At 47.6% G+C, this 22,642-nt stretch overlaps 1 protein-coding gene across 6 annotated transcripts in view; it reads right to left on the minus strand.

The window, feature by feature from the left end:
* LOC114605986 (uncharacterized) overlaps positions 1-22,642 on the minus strand; it is a 71,786-nt gene that overhangs the window by 9,303 nt on the left and 39,841 nt on the right. The window contains exons 3-5 of one of the 6 annotated variants that reach the window (XM_077935461.1): positions 12,423-12,595; positions 9,802-9,945; positions 6,806-9,292 (exon numbers count right to left, since the gene is read on the minus strand). In XM_077935461.1, the coding sequence (XP_077791587.1) occupies positions 8,257-9,147 (891 nt within the window). In that variant the 5' untranslated portion in view covers positions 9,148-9,292; positions 9,802-9,945; positions 12,423-12,595 and the 3' untranslated portion in view covers positions 6,806-8,256. Of the gene's footprint in view, positions 1-6,805; positions 9,293-9,801; positions 9,946-12,417; positions 12,596-22,642 lie in introns of those variants that run through there. The other 5 variants (XR_013394475.1, XR_013394474.1, XM_077935462.1 and 2 more) reach the window with 5 other exon arrangements.

Consider the following 22,642-nt stretch of genomic DNA (forward strand, 5'->3'; position numbering starts at 1 on the left):
TATACAATTTAGACCAAAAAATCGGCTTCCAGGTGGAAAAATCAAAGTTGGAAACAGAATTGTTAGACCTTAATACTAAGATACTATCAAGAATGTATAACTTGCTGTTAAAATGGAATACTCAGGATGAAACGGTTAAATCGGCTATGATTAAATGGGCACAGGACGTTGGTCATAACATTATGTTTGCTGACTGGGAACAGTTGTGGACCACGAGTATGAAATTCACGGCATGTAATGTCCTTAGAGAGAATATTATGAAAATGATTTATAGGTGGTACATGACACCAGTCAAGCTTGCAAAAATTTACCATTTGCCCGATAATAAATGTTGGAAGTGTAAAGAAACTGAGGGTACATTCTTTCACCTTTGGTGGACGTGCCCAAGGATTAAGGCTCTCTGGGAAATGATATATAATGAATTGAAAAAGGTATTTAAGTATACCTTCCTGAAGAAACCAGAGGCCTTTCTCCTGGGCATTGTCGGCCAATTGGTGTTAAAGAAGGATAGAACTTTCTTTATGTACGCAACAGCAGCAGCAAGATTACTCATCGCGAAATATTGGAAGACACAGGAGCTACCCACACTGGAAGACTGGCAGATGAAGGTCATGGACTACATGGAATTGGCAGAGATGACCGGCAGAATCCGTGACCAGGGAGAAGAGTCGGTGGAGGAAGATTGGAAGAAGTTTAAAGATTACCTGCAGAAGCACTGTAAAATTAAGGAATGTTGAAATGACGTCTGATTGAAAATAAGTGGTACTGGTAAAGAGATGCTTAAGAAAATGTAAATAGGGAATGATAATTGGAAATGGATATTTACAATAATAGGTTAATATATGGAGTAAGGATAAAATGCTAGAGGGTAAGGATTTGCTGAATTTAATATTTGAACTGGAATACAAAATGGGAGGTGTGAGGAGGTCAAGAAATTAGTGAAGAAAACATAAGATTTGAAAATATTAATTCATTTTTAGCTTTGTTTTGTGGCTTTTTCTCTTCTTACTCTTCATCTTTTACTTTTTTCTTTCTTTCTACCTTTCTTTTATCAACTGTTTTTCTACTGTGTATTTTTATTTGTCTTGTTTTTGTAGTTTAAATGTTTAAACGTTTAAATGTTGGATTTTGTTTTTATTGTTTGTGAAATATTAATAAATATCATTTTAAAAATAAATATCATAGTTATAGGATGTCTTGGGGTGTTAGGGGAGCGGTAGTACCTTTGGTGGGGGTAATTTATCCACCATTGGTCCCCACCCACCATTGGTCCCCACCCTGCACTCAGCTCTCACCTGTGGCTTCCAGAAGCTGTCAGCATGCAAAATGGGCCGCAATCCCAGGAACGGCTTCAACCGGCCTGCTAAACCAGGTGAGGATACCTGATGGGTCTCAAATCCTTGGTGGGTTGGGGAATTCTGCTGCCGGTGACGGCAGGCCCTGGTGGGTGAGAGGATGACAACAACAGTGAATCCCACAGTCAAGAAGGCAGATTCTGCCCATTCTGCAGAGGAAAGTGAAGGGCAGATGGGATCGTCAACCCGGGAAGGGAGACCATTGAGAAGGAAAACTTTGGTCCTAAACCTTCATTGCCTCTTGAGTTATCTTCAGGAGAAGTAAAAGCTGTGGAGGAAAACCTACACAAATCCAGAGTGGACTCTCTAAGACGGTTGGATGGTGCCCTGCACACCTCCTTCCAGCCACTCCTGCAGCCAAGCTGGTGCCTGACGTACTGCTCTGCTTTCCTTGGGACCATATAAGCCAGGCTGAGAAGGGGCTCTTGTTGTCTAGGCAGCCCTGAACCCCCAAACACACTGTCCAGCCAGTGCTGCTAACACAGCAGTTTCAGGGGGAGCGATGAACTCAGACCTGTGTATCAAAGTCTCTCCAATGTGGAATATGTAAAACAGAAGTGCTGTTTATATCATGCATCAATTAAAAAGTATTCAGAATATTTGTCTTTTGAAGAAAAGACCACCAAGTATCCGATGGCCCCTTCAAAGCTAATGAAAGTCTTGTGCCTGGAGCTTTTGGGGTTGCAGGACCAGGAAAGCTTCTGCCACCATTATCCTTCCAATTGGGATTCAGGCCTCATCATGGGACTGAAATTGCCCTGGTTGCGCTGTTTCCTGGTTCTGATGGATCTCTCAGCGGCTTTGGAGACCTTTGACCATGGTATCCTTCTGGACCCTCTAGGGGAGCTGGGGGCCCTGCTATGCAGTGGTTTCCCTCCTTCCTCCTGAGCCATGTCCAGAAATTGGTGTTGGGGGATGAGTGTTCTTTCCCCTGGCTGCTCTCTTGTGGGAGCAACAGGGTTGCCGTAAACAATAATCCCACCCACAAACTCTCATTCACACAAAGATTGTAAATTGGGGGGGGGGGGGCGTCACACACCTCACCTGTGCTAATACTGGCAGTCTTTGGCCTGTATAGGCACACCCTGTGAGTAGAGCCTCCAGCCACAGGGACTGTCTATCATGAAAATGGGTCCTTTGACTGGGAAGATTCATGCAATGGATATCATTGGATGATGATGGCTTCTATCTCAGCTTGTCAGTCACTCTGAAACTGCCTATTGAGCCTACAAAAAGTAATCAATGAACCAGGTAGTGGAAGAGACACTTTAAGATGGAAACCTGAGAGAGAGGAAAAGGTTTCTGGGTGCTTCCTGGGTGGGACTGAGGAAACAAGGAGTCACTTCTGAGAAGCCCCCCCCCCCCACTTTCTCTCGGGGGTTTTCCGGGTTTTCCTGTCCTTTCCAGGCGGACTAATGGTTGGACTTGGCAGAACTGCTGTATCTGCCATTAATTTGATTTTGAATTGATACTAGAATGAATTGATTTTAGAATGCTTTTTAATTAATTGATTGTGATTTTATGTAAACTGTGTTACTTTTATTGTTGTTAGCCGCTCTGAGCCAGCTTCGGCTAGGAGGGTGGGATATAAATTATTATTATTATTATTATTATTATTATTATTATCATCATCATCATCATCATCATCATCATCATCATCATCTGGACAGGTCAGGGGCTTATGGGGTGGGAATTGGGTGGAGCTTGTAGGAAGGAAGTTGTGTCTTGTTAACGGAGAAATCTGAGGGCCCCTCTGGACAAAAAACAAGGACACCAGCCAGAATACCAAATCAAAACAGCAGCCAGTAGCCTTGGTCTTTATTGAATACTGTCACGATAGGACTCCCACCTGCCACCAGGTGGAACAAGATGGAAGCCCCGAACAGAAGAGAACCCAAACTTTTATTAGATGCTAATCCCAATGTTACAGCCCCCAAACTACATCACTAATACATCATGTTTACATCATGAAAGGGGAGGTCTGGTGGCAGTAATCTGAGCATCCTGGACCCTGCCCCATGGTTCTCCTTGCCCTCCACCAAACACCCATCAAGTGTAACAAAAGAGATATTTACATTTCCCTGCTAGGAGCAGAAGTGCGTCAGTAGCCAGAGCGGAACAGGCGGGGGGGGGGGGGGGAGTGCAAAACAACATGAGTAACATGCGGCCTGACTTACGCACACACACACACACCCAACAAGAAAGGAAATGGCCGGCTGGATGGCGTTGTCAGGGGAGCCATGCCCCCCCCCCGCTGCCACAAAAAACAAGAAGGCCACCCCCACGGCCTAGCTGGCCTGCTGCCCAGAAAGAAAAGCCATAAAATTATGGCTTAGCCTGGTGGGTGGGGCCATGCCCCTTCCAATCATGCCAGAACTTACCTTAATCCGGCTGCCAGGACACGCTCCTGAGGATCCTGATCCTGGAAGGAAGAAAACAAAAAGGGGGTTGGGACAAAGGGGGCGGCCTCTTTTCTTTGGCCTTTGCCCCACCCCACCCCCACCCCCCCCCCCCCCCGGCCAGCAATCCATTGTCCTCCCTGACCTGTTTCCCAACCAAGTTAATCACACCCTTTTGTCTTCTGGAATGGCTACCTGTCTGGCACTCAGGTATCAGGAGGCCAGGGATTATCCCTCAGGCAGAGGGGCTGCTGAGTAGCTGAGCTCACATGTCTAGATGAATTTCTGAAGTTTCCCCAGTGAGCCAGTACATAGAGACATTTATCAGTGAATTCCTACATTTGGTATCGTGCAGCAAAGGCCCTTTGAATAGATAGGAAGAAACTGTGATGAAGTGCTTTGTGGGGACAAATCAGAAAAGTGATGGTGCTGATTTGGGTAGTGGGCTGCATGTGCATGATATCTGCTGGAGGGGCAACCCCCCCAACCTATACATGAATTCATGCAACAGTCCGGGCAGGGCAGGGGCTTATGGGTAGGAAGAGGATAGAGATTGCAGGAAGGAAGGGGTGGGGGGACACAACCCCCCACTTTCCAGGCATCCCTCTCTGGTCGCCTTGAAGGGGTGGCCGATTCTTGGGTGGGAGGGAGAAGCCAAGGCGGCCCCTCCAGAGAATCCCTGCAGGCCCCACCACGGAGACGTCTCCCCAAAGTCTGGTCTTCCTAGCTCTCCCCCCCCCAATTGCTGCCCTTCCCTGCCCCAGGGATACGCCCCTCCCCACTTCCTCGACTCCCTCCCTCTGTCCCAGAGTCTCCCCTGCACCCAGAGGCCCCCCTTGGCGTGGCTCACCCCACGCCCTGCGCCCCCCGTCTCTCCGTTCGGAGGGGACCACTAAGACGAGCAGAGGAGGACAGGGGGGTCTCTATCCAAGCGTCCCTCACGCCCGTTAACCCTTTCATGGCCCACCTCTCTCCGCACGGAACCCACAGAGTCCCAGGGATGCCTGCGCGGGGAAATGGGGTGAGGGGGCTTCGTTGGGATCCCCTGGGTGGGCTTCCTATGGGTCCAAGGAAAACCCCTTCGCAGAACGCGTGCAGGGATCCAGATGCAATACAGGCGCTTTGGGGAGCTGGAGGGAGTCTCTGGATCCTTCTCCCGCCTCCCCCCGCGACCCCTTTACCTCTTTGTCCTCGCTCGCGATTCTCCTTTCCTTTCCTGCAACATCCACGTGGGTGGGGGGGATTTACCTGCCGCCCCTCCTTCCCTTTCCGAAAGCGCGCGCCCCTAGAGCTGCGGCGCAGAGCCCGAATCCGGCGCAGAAGCTCCACTTGAGGGAAGAAGCAGGCAATTTGGGAGGGGGCTCTTTCCCCCTCCCCCCTCCCAGAACAGAAGTCGGATGGCGAGGAAGAGGAAGAGGAGGAGGAGGTGAAACGTAGGGGGCGGGATTTGGGGTAGTGGGGGCGGGGTGAGAGAAGGATGTGCCGGGAGGGGAGGGGAGGAATGGGGGTGGGGAGAGGAAGGTTTCCGCCTCCCTTCTTTCTTCTGGGGATCAAGAGAGCGGGGGAGGGGCTGATCCCGGCAATCCACTCGCAAAGTGGGGTCTCGCACCCCAAAATGTTTACATTGCAAAATCCCTCCCTCCCCCACCCCACGCCACGAGATTAGATCCGTCCGTGTTTTAGGTACTGGTGCACGTTGAGCAGCGGCTTGGACTCTGTGACTCCTGTGTTAAGGGGAAAAATGGGGCTTTGGCTTTTGCACACACAGCCCCGACACCCAGGTAAAATTCATGCAAGGGGTGAAGCAGCCCAGAACTAAAGCGCGCTGGAATTTGTACATCCTCAGATAGGTTTTTTCACCTCCTGATGTAGCGATGATGCTCCACGGACTGCATGCTGGGATAAGATAGAAACTTTGAAAAGTCCTTGTCACCCCATCCTCGGGGTTCAATTCTTCTTTCGACCTGTTGCGCAATAAACTTTGATCTACAGCTATTTGCTCCGGTTGGTGGCCGGACTCCTTCCTTTATTCCGCAGGGACCCACGGGCTCTGCCTGATGAGCTGGGGGGCTGAGCAGCCTCGCACCTGGGTCCCCCCCCCTAACACCAAATTAGTCTTTTATTGAACAGACCTAGGAGTTTTGATAGACTTAGGGGGCATACAAGACCCGGGATCCGAGCCTTCTTCCCTTGGGGGTTCCCCAGCTGCTGCCTCCCCCCCCCCTTTTCACCCAGCCAGTCCATGATAGCAAAAGCAGCAACATCAGTAAAATAAGTATGATAATAATATGCACACTGGTCCTCTGGCTGGAAGATTAATAACTTCTGGGACTATGGAAAAGTACTATCCCCAAATCCCAGAATAAGCAGTAGATCTGGGGTTGCCCCATGGGGTTCATGAGTGAAGATGGGACCCATCAGGAGACTTCCCTGGTACCTGCAGCCCCTCCTTCCCTCTCTTGCAATAAGGCTTGGGGGGAAATCTCCCATTAAATTACAGTATTTTAAGTTTTCTTCTGAATGTGTAGGAGACAGGGAGAGGTTCTAGTGAAGAAGCAGTGTTTGGAGATCACACGTGGTGGGGGTGAGAAAGTTTGGTACAAAAACCAGTCACACACATATGCACCAATTTTTCATGCTTGAGTACAGCAGTTTCAGCAGTAAACAAATACAGCACACAGGATATCTATGTCAGGCACACAAACCAGCAGAAGGGAGCAAGGGAGGAAAGAGGCTGGAAGGACACAGGGCAATGGAGGTGTGTCTTTCGCTTCCTGTCGTCTGGGAGAGAAGTCAGCAACTCAGCATATTCAGGGGCTTCACGAAGCAAAGCTTTCTGCCGGCTGCTTCCAGGCAAATGAGCATCCTGGAAACACACACTGTGATTCTTGGTGTGTTGCCATATCAATTGTTTTTGAAAGGTTATCATGATGTGGTCTAGAAACCAGTATGACAATATATCGCCCAGCCACAATCCTCACTGACCACGAGCAATCCAGATAAACCCTCACCTCTTCTCTATCAAAAGGTACTTTACATCTTAGATCATAATCACATTGTTTGACATTGCCTTCAATATTTTATTACGATAGAGTTTTACACATAAAAAACCAGAACTTCACATACACAACATGTGTTAAAGACAGATTTCCTCCTGAGTTCATTTCTGTGAAGAAAAGAGTGGACTCTGAGAGGAAGACCTCCAACACTCCATACATCAAAATGGGTTCTTACATAGAATCATAGAGTTGGAAGAGACCACAAGGGCCTTCGAGTCCAACCCCCTGCCAAGCAGGAAACACCATCAGAGCACTCCCGACATATGGCTGTCAAGCCTCTGCTTAAAAACCTCCAAAAAAGGAGACTCCACCACACTCCTTGGCAGCAAATTCCACTGTCGAACAGCTCTTACTGTCAGGAAGTTCTTCCTAATGTTTAGGTGGAATCTTCTTTCTTGTAGTTTGGCTCCATTGCTCCGTGTCCGCTTCTCTGGAGCAGCAGAAAACAACCTTTCTCCATCCTCTATGTGACATCCTTTTATATATTTGAACATGGCTATCATATCACCCCTTAACCTCCTCTTCTCCAGGCTAAACATGCCCAGCTCCCTTAGCCGTTCCTCATAAGGCATCGTTTCCAGGCCTTAGATCATTTTGGTTGCCCTCCTCTGGACACGTTCCAGTTTGTCAGTGTCCTTCTTGAACTGTGGTGCCCAGAACTGGACACAGTACTCCATCAGAGAGTCTCTGGATTTTCCTTATACACTCCATTGTAAATAAAGCACTTTTTGCAATCTTTTCATTTAAACTGCTTCTCCTCTTTGAGTCTGTTGATGGTTTGTAGGGTTTCAACTCCAAAGGTACTTCCTGTCCGTGAATCGGTTGATTTAGAATTTCCACCAAGACTGAACCTCTATCTACTTTCCTGATATTTATAAGATTTGTGCTTTGTGTGAGTTTGTTCGCATAAATCAAGGGTTCCACTCTGACTGGAGCTCCTTCCACAGTCCATTCATTCATTCATTTATTTATTAAGAGATATTTATTAAAATTTTCCAATTTATACAAAATGAAAACAGAAAAAAGAAAATACAAAATAAAAATGTTTAAAAACAATCCATTCTTTCCATTACTTAACTTTCTTTTACTTATTTCCCGGACCTCCTCACGCCTCCCTTTTTTGTATTCCAATTCATTTTATTAGTTCAGCAAATCCTTTCCCTCTTTATTTAACTTAATCTGTAATCTATAATCTTAAAATAATATCACATAAATTTTTTACCTATTAATCCATTTTTCAAATTCCTTTATAGCATTATAACTAAAAACCCCTATATTTCAATCCAACATCATTTTAACACTCATTAATTTTGCAATATTTCGGTAAATAGTCTTTGAATTTCTTCCAATCTTCTTCCACCGACTCTTCTCCCTGGTCTCAGATTCTGCCAGTCATTTCTCTTCAGATCGTATAAATCTTTCGCCTTTTCACAGTCCATACATTTAAACAGTTTCTCCCCTGTGTGTCTGCTGATGTTTTCTAAGATTTCCATTCTGACTGAAGCTCTTTCCGCACTCCATGCATTTAAATGGTTTCTCCCCCGTGTGAGTCCGTTGATGTATATTGAAGTGTGCACTCTGACTGAAGCACTTTCCGCACTCCATGCATTTAAATGGTTTCTCCCCCGTGTGAATCCGTTGATGTTTTCTAAGGTCTCCATTCTCACTGAAGCACTTTCCGCACTCCAGGCATTTAAATGGTTTCTCCCCTGTGTGAGTCCGTTGATGAATTCTAAGGGTTGCATTGAAACTAAAGCTCTTTCCGCACTCCATGCATTTAAATGGTTTCTCCCCCGTGTGAGTTCGTTGATGTTTTCGAAGATCTCCATTCTGACTGAAGCTCTTTCCACATTCCGTACATTTATATGATTTCTCCCCTGTGTGAGTCCGTTGATGTGTTCTAAGGTTTCCATTCTTACTGAAGATCTTTCCGCACTCCATACATTTAAATGGTTTCTCCCCTGTGTGAGTCCGTTGATGTGTTTTAAGTTTTCCATTCTCACTAAAGCTCTTTCCGCACTCCATGCATTTAAATGGTTTCTCCCCTGTGTGAGTCCGTTGATGTATATTGAGGTGTCCACTCTGACTGAAGCTCTTTCCACACTCCATACATTTATATGGTTTCGCCCCTGTGTGAATCAGTTGATGTGTTCTAAGGTTTCCACTGGTACTGAAGCTCTTTCCACACTCCAGGCATTTAAATGGTTTCTCCTCTGTGTGAGTCCATTGATGTATATTGAGGTGTTCACTCTGAATGAAGCTCTTTCCGCACTCCATACCTTTAAATGGTTTCTCCCCTGTTGGAGGTCGTTGATGTGAACTATGTGTGCTCATTCAATGAAGCATATCCCACATTTCACACATTTTCATTTCTATTCCTAAAGAAATGAAAGGTGCCCCATTCACTGGAGTTTTGACTGTCTTCTCCATCTCCTTCTTCAGAGTGGGATGAAAGGGAATCCTGTTTGGGTTTCCAGAACTAAGGGAAAGAGAACACATCAATCTCCATTAGCACCTTCTCCTATTTCAACGTCTCCTACATTCCTTCACCTCCTACCCATGTTCCCGATTTTTAGGAAATGAAGTTGCAATGTCATCAAATGATAGTAATTCATTAGCAACTTTCATAATCCTCAATCAATGTTAATAAAGCAGCATGATTTTTTAAAAAATGTGCTGTCTGATCTCGTGCCCGTCTTCTGTTACAGAACTATCCTAAAATGACACTTTAAAGTAGATATTCAAGGCAAATAGATAAACTGTACTTAGTGGAATATGTAGTACCTTGGATAAGTAGTATTAATTTATTTATGGCCTGAAGATGTGTTATTTCTAGAGACAAATTTATTCCGGTTCTGTCTCAAATATCATAATTATACAATGACTTGGGGTGTTAGGAGAGCATTAGTTCCTTTGGTGGGGGTCATGTCATGCTCCTTATGGGGTAATCTATCCATCAATGGTCCCCAACCTGCACTCAGTTCTCACCTGTGGCTTCCAGAAGCTGTCAGGATAGAATAGGGGCCACAAGCCCAGGAACGGTTCCACCGGCCGGCTAAACCAGGTGAGGATAGCTGATGGGTTTCAAATCCTTGATGGGTCGGGGAATTCTGCTGCAGGTGAAGGCAGGCCCTGGTGGATGGAGAGGAGGAGAACAACAGTGAATCCCACAGTCAAGAAGGCAGATTCTGCCCCTGCTGTGGAGGAAAGTGAAGGGCAGATGGGGCTCGTCAACCTGGAAAGCGAGGTCCTCAAGAAGGAAAACTGTAGTCCTAAACCTTCGCTGCCTGGTTTTCTTCAGGAAAAGAAAAGTCTCTAAGAGGGTTGGATGGTGTCCTGCACACCTCCTTCCAGTCACTCCTGCAGCCAAGTTGGTGCCGAACGTACTTCTCTGATTTCCTTGGGACCATATAAGCCAGGCTGAGAAGGGGCTCTTGTTGTCTAGGCAGCCCTGAACCCCCAAACACACTGTCCAGGCTGGCAGGACTGCTAACACAGCAGTTTCGGGGGCAGCGATGAACTCAGACCTGTGTAACAAAATCTCTCCAATGTGGAATATGTAAAACAGAAGTGCTGTTTATATCATACATCAATTAAAAAGTATTCAGAATATTTGTCTTTTGTAGAAAAGACCACCAAGTATCCGATGGCCCCTTCAAAGCTAATGAAAGTCTTGTGCTTGGAGCTTTTGGGGGTGCAGGACCAGAAAAGCTTCTGCCACCATTATCCTTCCAATTGGGATTCAGGCCTCATCATACGACAGAAACTACCCTGGTTGCGCTGGTTGATGATCTCCAATAGGCTAGAGTCCAAGGGCAAAGCTCTTTCCTGGTTCTGGTGGATCTCTGCTTTGGAGACCTTTGACCATGGTATCCTTCTGGACCCTCTAGGGGAGCTGGGGGCACTGCTGTGCAGTGGTTCCCCTCCTTCCTCCTGGGCCATGTCCAGAAAGTGGTGTTGGGGGATGAGTGTTCAGGCCCCTGGGTGCTCACTTGTGGGGTGCCTCAGGGCTCTGTCCTCTCCCCATGCTTTTTAATATCTATATGAAGCCGCTGGGGGAGTTTTGGCTGGTGTTCACACGCATGTGGATGATATCCAGCTCTTCTCTTTTAAATTGGAACCAGTGAAGATGAACCAGTGAATGCCCTGTGTTGGTGCCTGTAGGTGGTTTGAGGATAGATCGTGGCTAACAGATTGAGGTTGAATCCTGACAAGACGGAAGCACTGTCCCTGTGGGACAGGTGGCAGGCAGACCCTACCAGCCTGCACACGGTCTCACAAAAGTGGTGCATGCTCTGGTTATCTCCTGCTTGGACCACTGCCATGTGCTCTACATGGTGCTACCTTTGAAGGTGACCCAAAAACTGCAACTAATCCAGAATGCGGCAGCTGGACTAGTAACTGGGAGCTGCCGCCAAGACCACATATCATTGGTCCTAAAGTATCTTCCCTGGCTTCCAGTGTGTTTCCAAGCACAATTCACACTGTTGGTACTGACCTTTAAGTGTCCTGGCTGCATTTTTCAGAAAAAGAAAAGTGTTGATCTAATGTATACACATCATTCCTAGTCTATTGGTTCAAGAAGGTTCTGGTGGTTTTACTCTGTGTGATTCAAAGTGGTGTTTTCTCTAGCTGGAACATTTTAGCTGACAAGGGAGTTTCCTTTCTGCTGAGAGCAGGTGGTGGGATCAGTGGTTATGAGGTTATGCTGAACATTCCTTGTTTCTGGGAACCAGAAGAAGCTGGTTTAAACTGGAGTGAGCCAGGCTTGGTATCCAGTCCCAAGGTTACTCTGACATGGAATTTTTTATAACTCACAGTATTGAAAGGCGCCTGTTCCCACTTCCTAATCTGCAATTCTCTACTCTGCTTGTGTGTTTCTTACATGAGTGCTGTTTTGATATACCAAGTTAGGGTTTTACTGTAAGTTAAGTTTTTGCTAGCTTTGGCCTTCAGTACTAAATTTCTCTGCTGAATGAATTTTTTGCTGCCTCCGAGTGTTTTTTCCTACTCTGCTAACTATATGTCGGTCTTGGAGATCGTTATGGAGGAGCAAGATCTGTGACCTAAAGCCCTAAACAACCTTGGCCCTGTAGACCTGAAGGAGTGTCTCCACCCCCATCCTTCACTTTGAACACTGAGGTCCTCCTCTGAGGGTCTTCTGCTGGTTCCCTCCCTACAAGAAGTGAGGGTACAGGGAACCAGGCAGAGGGCCTTCTGGGTGGTGGCACCCACCCTGTGGAACGCCCTCCCTTCAGAGGTCAAGGAAATGGGCAACTATCTGACATTTAGAAGATAGCAGAAGGTAGACCTGTATGGGGAGGTTTTTAATGTTTGATGTTTTACTGTCTTTTATGTGTACTGGAAGCTGCCCAGAGTGGCTGGGGAAGCCCAACCAGATGGACTACATATACATATGCAGATGGACTACAGTGTATAAATGCTACAATCATTCTTATCATCTTGTGATTTTTTGCAGTTATTTTGGAATTCGTACTGCGAAATCAGATCACAAAATGTTATGGGTGCAGAAAATTGTAAACGATAATCCCACCCACAAACTCTCATTCGCATACAGTCTGTAAATTTGGGAAGGTCACACACCTCACCTGTGCTAATACTTGCAGTCTTTGGCCTGCATAGGCACACCTTGTATGTAGAGCCTCCAGTCACAGGCACTGTCTATCATGAAAATGGGTCCTTTGACTGGAAAGATTCATGCAGTTGCTGTCATCGGATTCTGATGGGTTGTATCTCAGCTTGTCAGTCACTCTGACACTGCCTACAAAGAATAAGAGGAACAAAAATGCTTTTGACGTCTATATCAATCCTGAGAGCCATTCCATGGACTCTGCACCTGCTCCTGACAACAGGTGTACATCTTCTTCATCCTCAGTGAACCATGCAGAGAAGAGATACTTAAAGATGGAAGCCTGAGAGAGAGGAAAAGGTTTCTGGCTGCTTCCTGGGTGGGATTGCGGAAACAGAGAGCCACTTCCGAGGGAGAAGCCAAGGCGACCCCTCGGGAGACTCCTTGTGGGTGCCCGATGGAGAAGTCTCCCTACAGACTGGTCTCCTCCCCCCCCCCCCCGCCGGTGCTTCGCTTCCTTGCCCCAGGGATGCTCCCCTCCGTCCTCCCCGCGGCTCCCCCCACTTGTGGCCCCCTCCCTTTCTCCCGGAGTCTCCCCTGCACCCAGAGGCCCCCTTGCCATGCGCGACCCATCTCTCCATCCAGAGGGGCCCCCAAGACGAGATGGGGAGGGACAGGGGGTCTCTATCTAGGCATTTCTCGCACCCGTTAACCCTTTCATGGTCTGCCTCTCTCCGTGCGGAGAGCACAGGGCCCCAGGGATGCCTGCACGGGGGAAACGGGGCCAGGGAGTCCTCGTGGGACCCCGTGGGTGGGCCCCATGTCCACCCCTGCCAAGGAGCCCCCTTCACAGTACATAGGGATCCAGGCCCTGCCAGGAGAGCTGGAGGGGTTCTCTGGATCCTTTTCTCCCCTCTACCCCCCCCCCCCGCGACCCTTTTACCTCTTTGTCCTCGCTCCCGATTCTCATTTCCTTTCGTGCAACATCAATGTTCTTTTGGGGGGTCCCCTGCCCCCCTTTCCATTAATTGGCCCTCTATTTCTCCAGTTCATAACTGTTGCCCCAAAAGGACCAGGTGCACAGCCTGGGGGTCATTTTGGACTCACAACTGTCCATGGAGGCACAGGTCAATTCTGTGTCCAGGGCAGCTGTCTGCCAGCTCCTTCTGGTACGCAGGATGAGACTCTCCATGCCCGCAGACTGTCTCCCCAGAGTGGTGCATGCTCTGGTGATCTCCCACTTGGACTACTGCCATGTGCTACATGGGGCTACCTTTGAAGGTGACTCCTAAACTGCAACTAATCCAGAATGTGGCAGCTAGACAACAGAATGGGAGCAGCCGCTGAGACAACAGAACACCAGTCCTAAAGGATAGTCACTGACTCCCAGTACATTTCTGAGCACATTTCACATTGTTGGTGCTGACCTTTAAATTGCCGTGGATGCATTTTTCAGGCATAGATTCCTGTTATGCCTTCAGGAACAAATTTATCTGCTGAAGGAATTTTTTGCTGTCTGAGCGTTTTTCCCTACTCTGCTAATTGTATGTTGGACTTGCTCTGGAGATCATTGTGGAGGAGGAAGATCTGCAGCCTAAAGCCCTAAACAGCCTCAGGTATGCAGACATGAAGGAACGTCTCCACCCCCATCGCTCAGTCCGTACACTGAGGTCCTCCTTCGAGGGTCTTCTGCTGGTTCACCCCCCCACCGCCCGTGAGAAGCGAAGTTACAGGGAAGCAGGCAGATGGCAAGGAAATGGGCAACTATCTGACATTTAGAAGACAGCTGAAGGCAGCCCTGTATAGGGAGGTTTTGAATGTCTGATGTTTTACTGTCTTTTATATGTACTGTAATTTGCCCAGAGTGGCTGGGGAAACCCAGCCAGGTGGGCAGGGAAAAAAACATTATTATTATTATTATTATTATTATTATTATTATTATTATTATTATTTTCTTGTGGTTATTTGCAGTTATTTTGGAATTCGTTCTGCAATATGAGCTCACGAAATGTTATGAGGGGAGAAAATCACAGGGATGCTATTAACTGTAATCCCACCCACAACTTCTCATTCACATACAGTCTATAAATTTGAGAAGGTCACACACCTCACCTGTGCTAATACTGGCAGTCTTTGGCCTGTATAGGCACACCTTGTATGTAGAACCTCCAGCGACAGGCACTGTCTACCATGAAAATGGGTCCTTTGACTGGGGAGGTTCATGCAATTGCTATCATCAGATGCTGAAGGATTGTATCTCAGCTTGTCAGTCACTCTGAAACTGCCTACCAAAAATAAGAGGAACAGAAATGCTTTTGAGGTGCAACTTCTATATCAATCCTGCGAGCCATTCCATGGACTCTGCACCCCTGTTTCTGATGACAGGTGTACATTATCCTCAGCCTCAATGAACCAGGCAGTGGAAAAGACACTTAAAAATGGAAGCCTGAGAGAGAGGAAAAGGTTTCTGGCTGCTTCCTGGGTGGGACTGAGGAAACCAAGAGCCGCTTCTAAGAAGGCCTCTCCCCTCCTCTCTTCCTCTTGTAATTTCCGCTCCTCTCCAGGGGACCAGTGGTTGGACTTTGCAGAATCACTGTGTCTGGACAGGGCAGGGGCTTATGGGGCGGGAAGAGGATGGAGCTTGCAGGAAGGAAGGGGTGGATTTGATAGGGGTGGTGGGGACAGGACCCCCACTTTCCAGGGATCCCTCTCTGGTTGCCTTGAAGGGGGGGTCGATTCTTGGGTGGGAGGGAGAAGCCGAGCCAGCCCCTTCGGAGATTCCCCGTGGGCGCACGATGGAGATGTCTCCCTACAGACTGGTCTTCCTCCCCCCCCCCCCCCGCCAGTGCTTCGCTTCCTAGCCCCAGGGATGCTCCCCTCCCTCCTCCCCCCGGCTCCCCCCACCCTTGGCCCCCTCCCTCTCTCCCGGAGTCTCCCCTGCGCCAGATGCCCCCTTGGCGCGGCTCACCCCTCGCCAAGCGCGACCCATCTCTCCATCCGGAGGGGACCCCCAAGACGAGATGGGGAGGGACAGGGGGGTCTCTATCTAGGCGTCTTTCGTGCCCGTTAACCCTTTCATGGTCTGCCTCTCTCCGCGCGGAGCGCACAGGGCCCCAGGGATGCCTGCGCGGGGGAAACGGGGCCGGGGAGTCCTCGTGGGACCCCGTGGGTGGGCGCCCCATGTCCACCCCTGTCAAGGAAAGCCCCCTTCGCAGCGCACGTTCAGGGATCCAGGCCCTGCCGGGGGGGCCACGGAAGGCGCTTTGGGGAGCTGGCGCGGAGTCCCTCTCCGGGTCCTTCTCTCCCCTCTCCCCCCCCCCCCCGCGACCCCTTTACCTCTTTGTCCTCGATCCCGATTCTCATTTCCTTTCCTGCAACATCGATGTTTGCGGGAGGGGGTCCCCTGCCGCCCCTCCTCCCCTTTCCGAAAGGGCGCGCCCTTAGAGCTATGGCGCTGAGCGGCAATCCGGCGTAGAAGCTCCACTTCCGGGAGAAGCTGGCAGTTTGGGAGGAGGCTCACCCCCCCCCCCTTATTCCCGGAACAGAAGCCGGATTGCAGGAGGAGGAGGAGGAGGATCCTGATACTTCCAAAGGAGAAGCCCAGGAGAGCCTTGCAGCTGGGGGGATCTATAAATACTATTATGGTTCTTATTGGAAGAGGGTAGTTAAAAGGTGTGAGAAACTGGGGTTGTTGACAGGGGTGGGTGACGGGTCCACGTTTCTGAACGCCAAAGACTCCTCCTTTGGGACAAATCTGTGATGCATCAAAAAAAATGTATTGTGTAAATGTATTGTGGGAAATGGGGAGAGGTCTTAAAAATCCATGCAACCATCTTCTCGGGGTTCCTACTCTTGGTGTGTTTGAACCTTGTTGCAACAAATAAAGATCAGGTCAACTGACCGCCGTTTGCTTCTTTAACTTGGCTGGATTCTCCTTCTTTTGCTGACCGGAGGGACCCCCGGGGAGTGGCACCCTGAGGAGCTGGGCAGCAGAGTAAATCCGCAGCCCGGGATATTTTCCTTCTCAACTCTTTCCCACCTGAGCCTCACCCCTAAAAGCCTGACACCCGCAATGTGACAGGATTGTGACTCCTGCCCTCAGCAAACAAAATAGCTCTCCCTCCCCCCACTGGAGCAAAGCAACCCTGGGATGCTGAGGTCCCCCAGTCCTTGAAGTGAAAAGGGGAGGGGCTTGGGAAACCTTCAGGGAGCAGGCGGGGAGGGGGCTGCCCAGGCTCCAGAAGTTCATTCTCAGTTATTCCTCCCCCACCCTCTCCTCCTGCCTCTCCTGCTTTCCTACAGCTTCTTCACTTGTGGGGAAGCTGTGGCCCTTGCACAGGGGCCCCTTGGGCCTGATCCTGCAGGGCTTACCTGGCATTCCTCCAGATGCAGGTGAGCCCTCCTTTCTCCTTCAAGGTGAACAGGGTTTCCCAAATTTGGGTCTCCAGCTGTTTTCGGACTACAGCTGCCATCACCCCTAGCTAGCAAGACCAGTGGTCAGGGATGATGGTGGAAAAGATCGTAAAATAGCTCCTTCTCCTTACGGGATGCACGAGGAGCCCGTCTAGGAAACAGTCGGTCTCCCAAAAGTCAGAGAAACTAACAGAGACCAACCAAAGTAACGCTGGATCTTTTATTAAGGTAAGAAAGGTAAAGGACCCCTGGACGGTTTACTCCAGTCAAAGATGACTATGGGGTTGCAGTTCTCATCTCGCTTTCAGGCTGAGGGAACTGGCGTTTGTCCACAGACAGCTTCCTGGTCATGTGGCCTGCAGGACTAAACCGCTTCTGGTGCATGACAGAAACCAGAGCGCACAGAAACACCGTTTACCTTCCCTCCACCTATTTTTCTACTTGCACTGGTGTGCTTTCAGACTGCTAGGTTGGCAGGAGCCGGAGCAGAGCAACGGGAGCTCACCCCGTCGCGGGAATTCAAACTGCCAACCTTCCGATCAGCAAGACCATGAGGCTCTGTGGTTTAGACCACAGCGCCACCCACATCCCCCCTGATCTTTTATTAATAGACCTTCTGCAGCAGGGTCTGAAGCCACTCACGCAGGAGGAAGGTGGGAACTCTGAACAAAAGAAAGACCATACTTTTATAAATTTCCACCCCACCGTTTCCCGCCTTTGTAGATCTGTCATGGAGGACGTCAGGAAGGAGGTGCCGCAGGGTGAGGTTACAAGTGAGGCTAGTTTGTGAAGTGGATGGTGATAGTGACATTATTCATGTGTTTGCAAAGTACTTGGTGCTGGGGTCTGGGCTGCACCCATTCTGTTAATGGCTGTCCCTTTTGTGATGCTGCAGGAATGGACAGAGGAAACAGCATTGGAAGCAACAAGCAGTGCATGTATGGGCGTTCACAGTTCCCACTGTTGTGCTAAGATGTGTGGAATGTGATCCATCAGAAGCAGTACAAGTCAATCTGAGACAGATTGAATTGTATAATAGTGAGAAGCTCACACGAGCCTGCAACCAGTTATCTGCTGTGCATGTAAAAAGGGGAATGCGCTCTGCTTCATAAAGGAAATTGCTGCCACAAGTTTGGAAGGATATTAACAAACAATATATCCTCTCCTGCCACCCTGAACATTCCCACAAGATGTTCCCATCTTTGTGTCAGATTGGAACTCTTACTGGGAGAAGTCAGTCTTTATTTGTGAAGGGCTGTTACTTTGTTTGAAGAATGGTTTATTCAATAAAAGTGTCTTAGTCATGAATGGGTGTTTTTTTATATACTGTAGACCCAGTAGACGGCAGTGTGGAGTTGTCTATACTGGGTCTGTCATGACAGCAACAGTTACACTTTGTTCCATGTATTTTGTACAAAGTTTTACAAAGTCTGTTTCAGTAGCACATTCAAAGCATTACACAGTACGTTTGTGGTATCAACATGACCACGTTAGAGGCAAGGCTTTACACTTTTGGGACTATAATGTATACATTTTCTTAATAACAATCACAGAAACATAACAGAGAATCCGCCTCCTTTTCCATAGACAGTACATCAATGGGAATTCTAGTCAGTCTTTCGAGGTGGCTCTGGCAAGTGAGCCCAGCTGCATGTGACAAGGGTGGGGAGGAGTTCCTTCCTGTCAATCAGCTTTGCGTATAGACATGAGTGACCCTATTCCTCTGGCAGGAGCGATTGTGGGGCTTCCTTGCCAGCTTCCATTCAGCTCTGCCATCCCCAAATGGCAAGTCTCCTTCAGTGCTTCTGGGAGCAGACAGGCTGGAAGCTGAAGGGCTTCCCTTGGAGTAGGCTTCGCTTCGCTGTCTGTTGACCTCAATCTCTGTATTTTTAATGTTCTGTTGGGTACCTGCAGCTCCTCATTCTCCCTCTTGCAATAAGGCTTGGGGGACTATCTCCCATTATATTCATGGAACTTTGGAGTGTCAGGCATAGCCCTATTGGCTTTAGCCCAAACGTAGCAGAGTTTTCCTGCACAGCGAAGAAGCTAGTTGCGGCGGTAATGACTAGTCAGCTAGACTCAGAAGAACTATTTACAGGATTTATTAAAAGAAGGAAAAATAAAACCAGCAGAGTTTCTGCATACAAATAAAAGCAAAATAAATCCTCTCTTTCTCTCTCTCAAAACCATACACAGCACTTCTACTCCTAACAACACCTCAACTCAAACTGAGCTAGCAATCCCTTGATAACAGAGCAGAGTGCTGGTCGTTAACCAATCAGAGTGAGTAGTTTCTAGGTCAAGCAGACCTGGGCTTTCTGCCAAGAGTAAATTGACACTGCCCTGAGTTAATTGTGCGAAGCTAGAATCTGCAAGTTTCCCACGAGAACCAATTAACAGAAACTGAACACCCCCTCACAGATTCTGCTGAACAATTAACATCAAATACACCTATGTAGGAGATTATTTTTCCAGCTAACCTAAACCCTTGCACATTTGCTTGTTCTTTATCTTTGCCAATGGTTTAGTTAACACATCTGCTACATTTTCTTCACTTGATACATAAGTACAGGTGATTACATTGTCTTGTACACAGCAATGTACATTTTGGTATTTTACAGAGATATGTTTGGAACGCGATTTGAAACCCTCTGTTTTACTTAAGGTTATACAAGCTTGATTATCAATGTAAACTTGTACTGGTTCTCCACAATTTACATTTAAATCTGCTAACAAATGCTTGAAATAAATCACCTCGTTGCACAATTCACTCAATGCGGCGTACTCTGATTCCGTTGATGACACACTTACAACGTCTTGCTTGCGTGACCGCCAGCTGATTAAAGCTCCACCGACCATTATGACTAGTCCTGTGACAGATTTTCTATCCGGCAAATTTCCCCAATCACTATCACAGTAGCAACTCAACATTTCATCCTCTGAAGAATTTAATTGTAACATATAGCCAATTGTCTGTTTGAGGTACCTCAGAACTTGTTTTACCCCTTTCCAGGCATTTAGTGTGGGTTTTGAGACCAATCTACTTAATATGCCTACTGCGTAGCTAATATCAGGTCTGGACCACTGTGCTAGATACAATAAACTTCCAATTACAGAGTGATATACATCAGGATGTTCAAATTCAGGACTCATCTATATGAAGTGTTTTTATGAAACCTGGATCCATAGGCACCGCTGCCCCTTTGCAATCCTGCATCCTGTATGTAGTCAGTAGTTGTTTAACTTTGTTCTGCTGACTAATTAGGCAGCTGCCATCTTGGGCCCAGCACACTTCCAACCCTAGATATGTCCTAACCGGGCCTAAGTCTTTCACTTTAAACTTACTGGACAATTGCTTGGCAAACCTCTTAGTTTGTTTATCTGTTTTGCAGGCATACAAAACATCATCTACATAAATCAGACAAAACTCTTGATCACTGCCTGTACCACGTACATAAACACAATTGTCAGCTGTACTCTGCTTGAAACCAAATGACACTAAGGCCTCATGGAAACATTTGTTCCAAGATCTTGCAGCCTGTTTGAGACCATATAGAGCTTTGTTTAATTTCAACACTCTATTGGAACCTGTCTCATAACCAGGCGGTTCGGCTAGATACAGGTCTTCTGATATTGATGCATGTAAATATGCAGTCTGAATGTCAAAATGGTTTAACAGGAGTTTTCTCTTTGCTCCAAGCGTTAAAATCAGCCTTACACTGTCCCCCTTAGCAGTAGGGGAAAAAGTCTCGTCATAATCTTTTCCAGGCCTCTGAGAGTATCCTTGAGCCACTAAACGAGCTTTGTATTTGTACTCTCCTGTCACCAGAGGTTTAAGTTTGTACACCCACCTGCAGCCTACAATCTTTGCCCCCTCAGGCGCTGCTACTGGTGTAAAAACCTTGTGCTCATTCAGAGAGGACATCTCTTCCTCCATTGCCTGTTTCCAGAGCTCTGCCTCCTCTTTTGGTAACTTTAACACATCCTGAAAACTTTTGGGCTCTGCAATTACACTAAACACATTTGCAGTATCTGGAGAAAAACGCACCGGAGGCACTCCTTTGTTTTGTCTTTTAGATCTTCTGGGAGAAAATTTTTCTTCTGACCCACTTTCCTCCTCAGAACTACGACCTCTCTTTTGTTGCATAGCAACTGGTCTTTGGCTAACTCCACTTTCTTGAGAGCTCTTATCTGAACTTTCCTCCCCCTCAGACTCTGATTCTCTGTGTCTACCTTCAGAGTCATAAAGCTCCTGGGAAGGTTCAAACCAAACCTCAGTATTGGCATGTAGTCTCTCCCAGCCACTATGTTCACAAAAACTGGCATTCCTGGAGATCACAATGCCATTTGTCCCTTCAGCAAAGCGGAAACCTTTTCCCAGCTCCTGGTAACCCACAAACACTAACTGTTTGGTCTTAGGATCTCCCTTCTTCCTCATTTGTTTCGGAATTAATACCCAGGCTTTTGATCCAAACACATGCAAATGGTCAATTTTGGTTTTTTTCTGAAACAATTTAAAGTACGGGGTTGTACCTATTGTTTGATGAAAGAGCCTGTTTTGGAGATAACACGCGGTGAGCATGCTCTCCCCCCAATAAGACATGGGCAAATCAGCATCATCAAGCATGGCAAACATCATATCTTGTAAAGATCTGTTTTTTCGCTCTGCAACGCCATTCTCCTCTGGGGAAAAAACGTTCGTTTTTCTATGCCCAATGCCACGCTTTTGTAACCAATCTTTAAAGGCATTTGACATAAATTCGCCACCTCTGTCCGTCTGAATCCTTTTGAGTTTAATGGACAGAAATCTTTCCACAGATGCCACCCAGCCTTTAAACTTAGTGAACACATCACCCTTATTCTTCATGGGAAAAACCCAAGAGTAACGCGTGGCGTCATCCACAATTGTTAGTGAAAAGCGCGATCCACCCCTGCTTACAGCAAATGGACCAATTACGTCCATGTGAACCAGCTGTAGCGGTGCCTCACTAACTCTGTCACTTCTGGGGTAAGAGACTCTGTGGGTTTTAACCTTCTTACACACATTACAATCAAGGTACTTGTTACAGCTCTTTAAATCACCCCCATCAGCCAATTCAGACATTTTTAGTACACTTTTCCAGCAAGCATGCCCCATTTTCCTATGCAATAAGTGCACACAGTTGTCATGTATAGCTTTGTTATTCACTGCAGGCTGAGATTGACTGACTACTGCTGCAACTTGAGATCCTGCTTTAAGCCAAAACAAGCCTCCCTCTGACTTAGCAGTGCCTAAAATCTCACCAGCCTTCTTAATCATGCAACTGTCTCCTTCAAAATGCACTTTAAACCCAGCTTTTAGCAAACAATCTACAGACATCAGATTGCTCCTTAATGAAGGCACACACAGTACATTTTGCAGACATTCACGAAGACAAGGAACAAAAACTGCACCCCCCGAAATCACATCGGAAGTACTTCCGTCTGCTAGAGCCACCTGGCTGCGCTGTGCTGAGTTCTTGGAAACAAACAATTCATCTGAATTTACGATGTGGCGAGATGCTCCTGAATCGACCACCCAGACCGCTTGTTTCTCATCAGCAATCTTGACCTCGCCGGTCACCAGCTGAGCCGACTGTTTTTGTTTGAAGAATTTCTTTTTACGCTGCTGCTGATCTCGTATCTGCTCCTGCACCGGCAACTGAGACTTGACCAACTCCGGACATTGTCGTTTTAGATGCGCTGAAGACCCACATCGGAAACAACGCCTAACAGCAAACGCTGACTCCTCACCGGTACGCTGCTTTTGTGTCACCTCTGGCACGGCATGAGAACTCCTTCCAAACC

The sequence above is a fragment of the Podarcis muralis genome, chromosome 10 (assembly GCF_964188315.1).
Source record: "Podarcis muralis chromosome 10, rPodMur119.hap1.1, whole genome shotgun sequence".
Taxonomy (NCBI): domain Eukaryota; kingdom Metazoa; phylum Chordata; class Lepidosauria; order Squamata; family Lacertidae; genus Podarcis; species Podarcis muralis.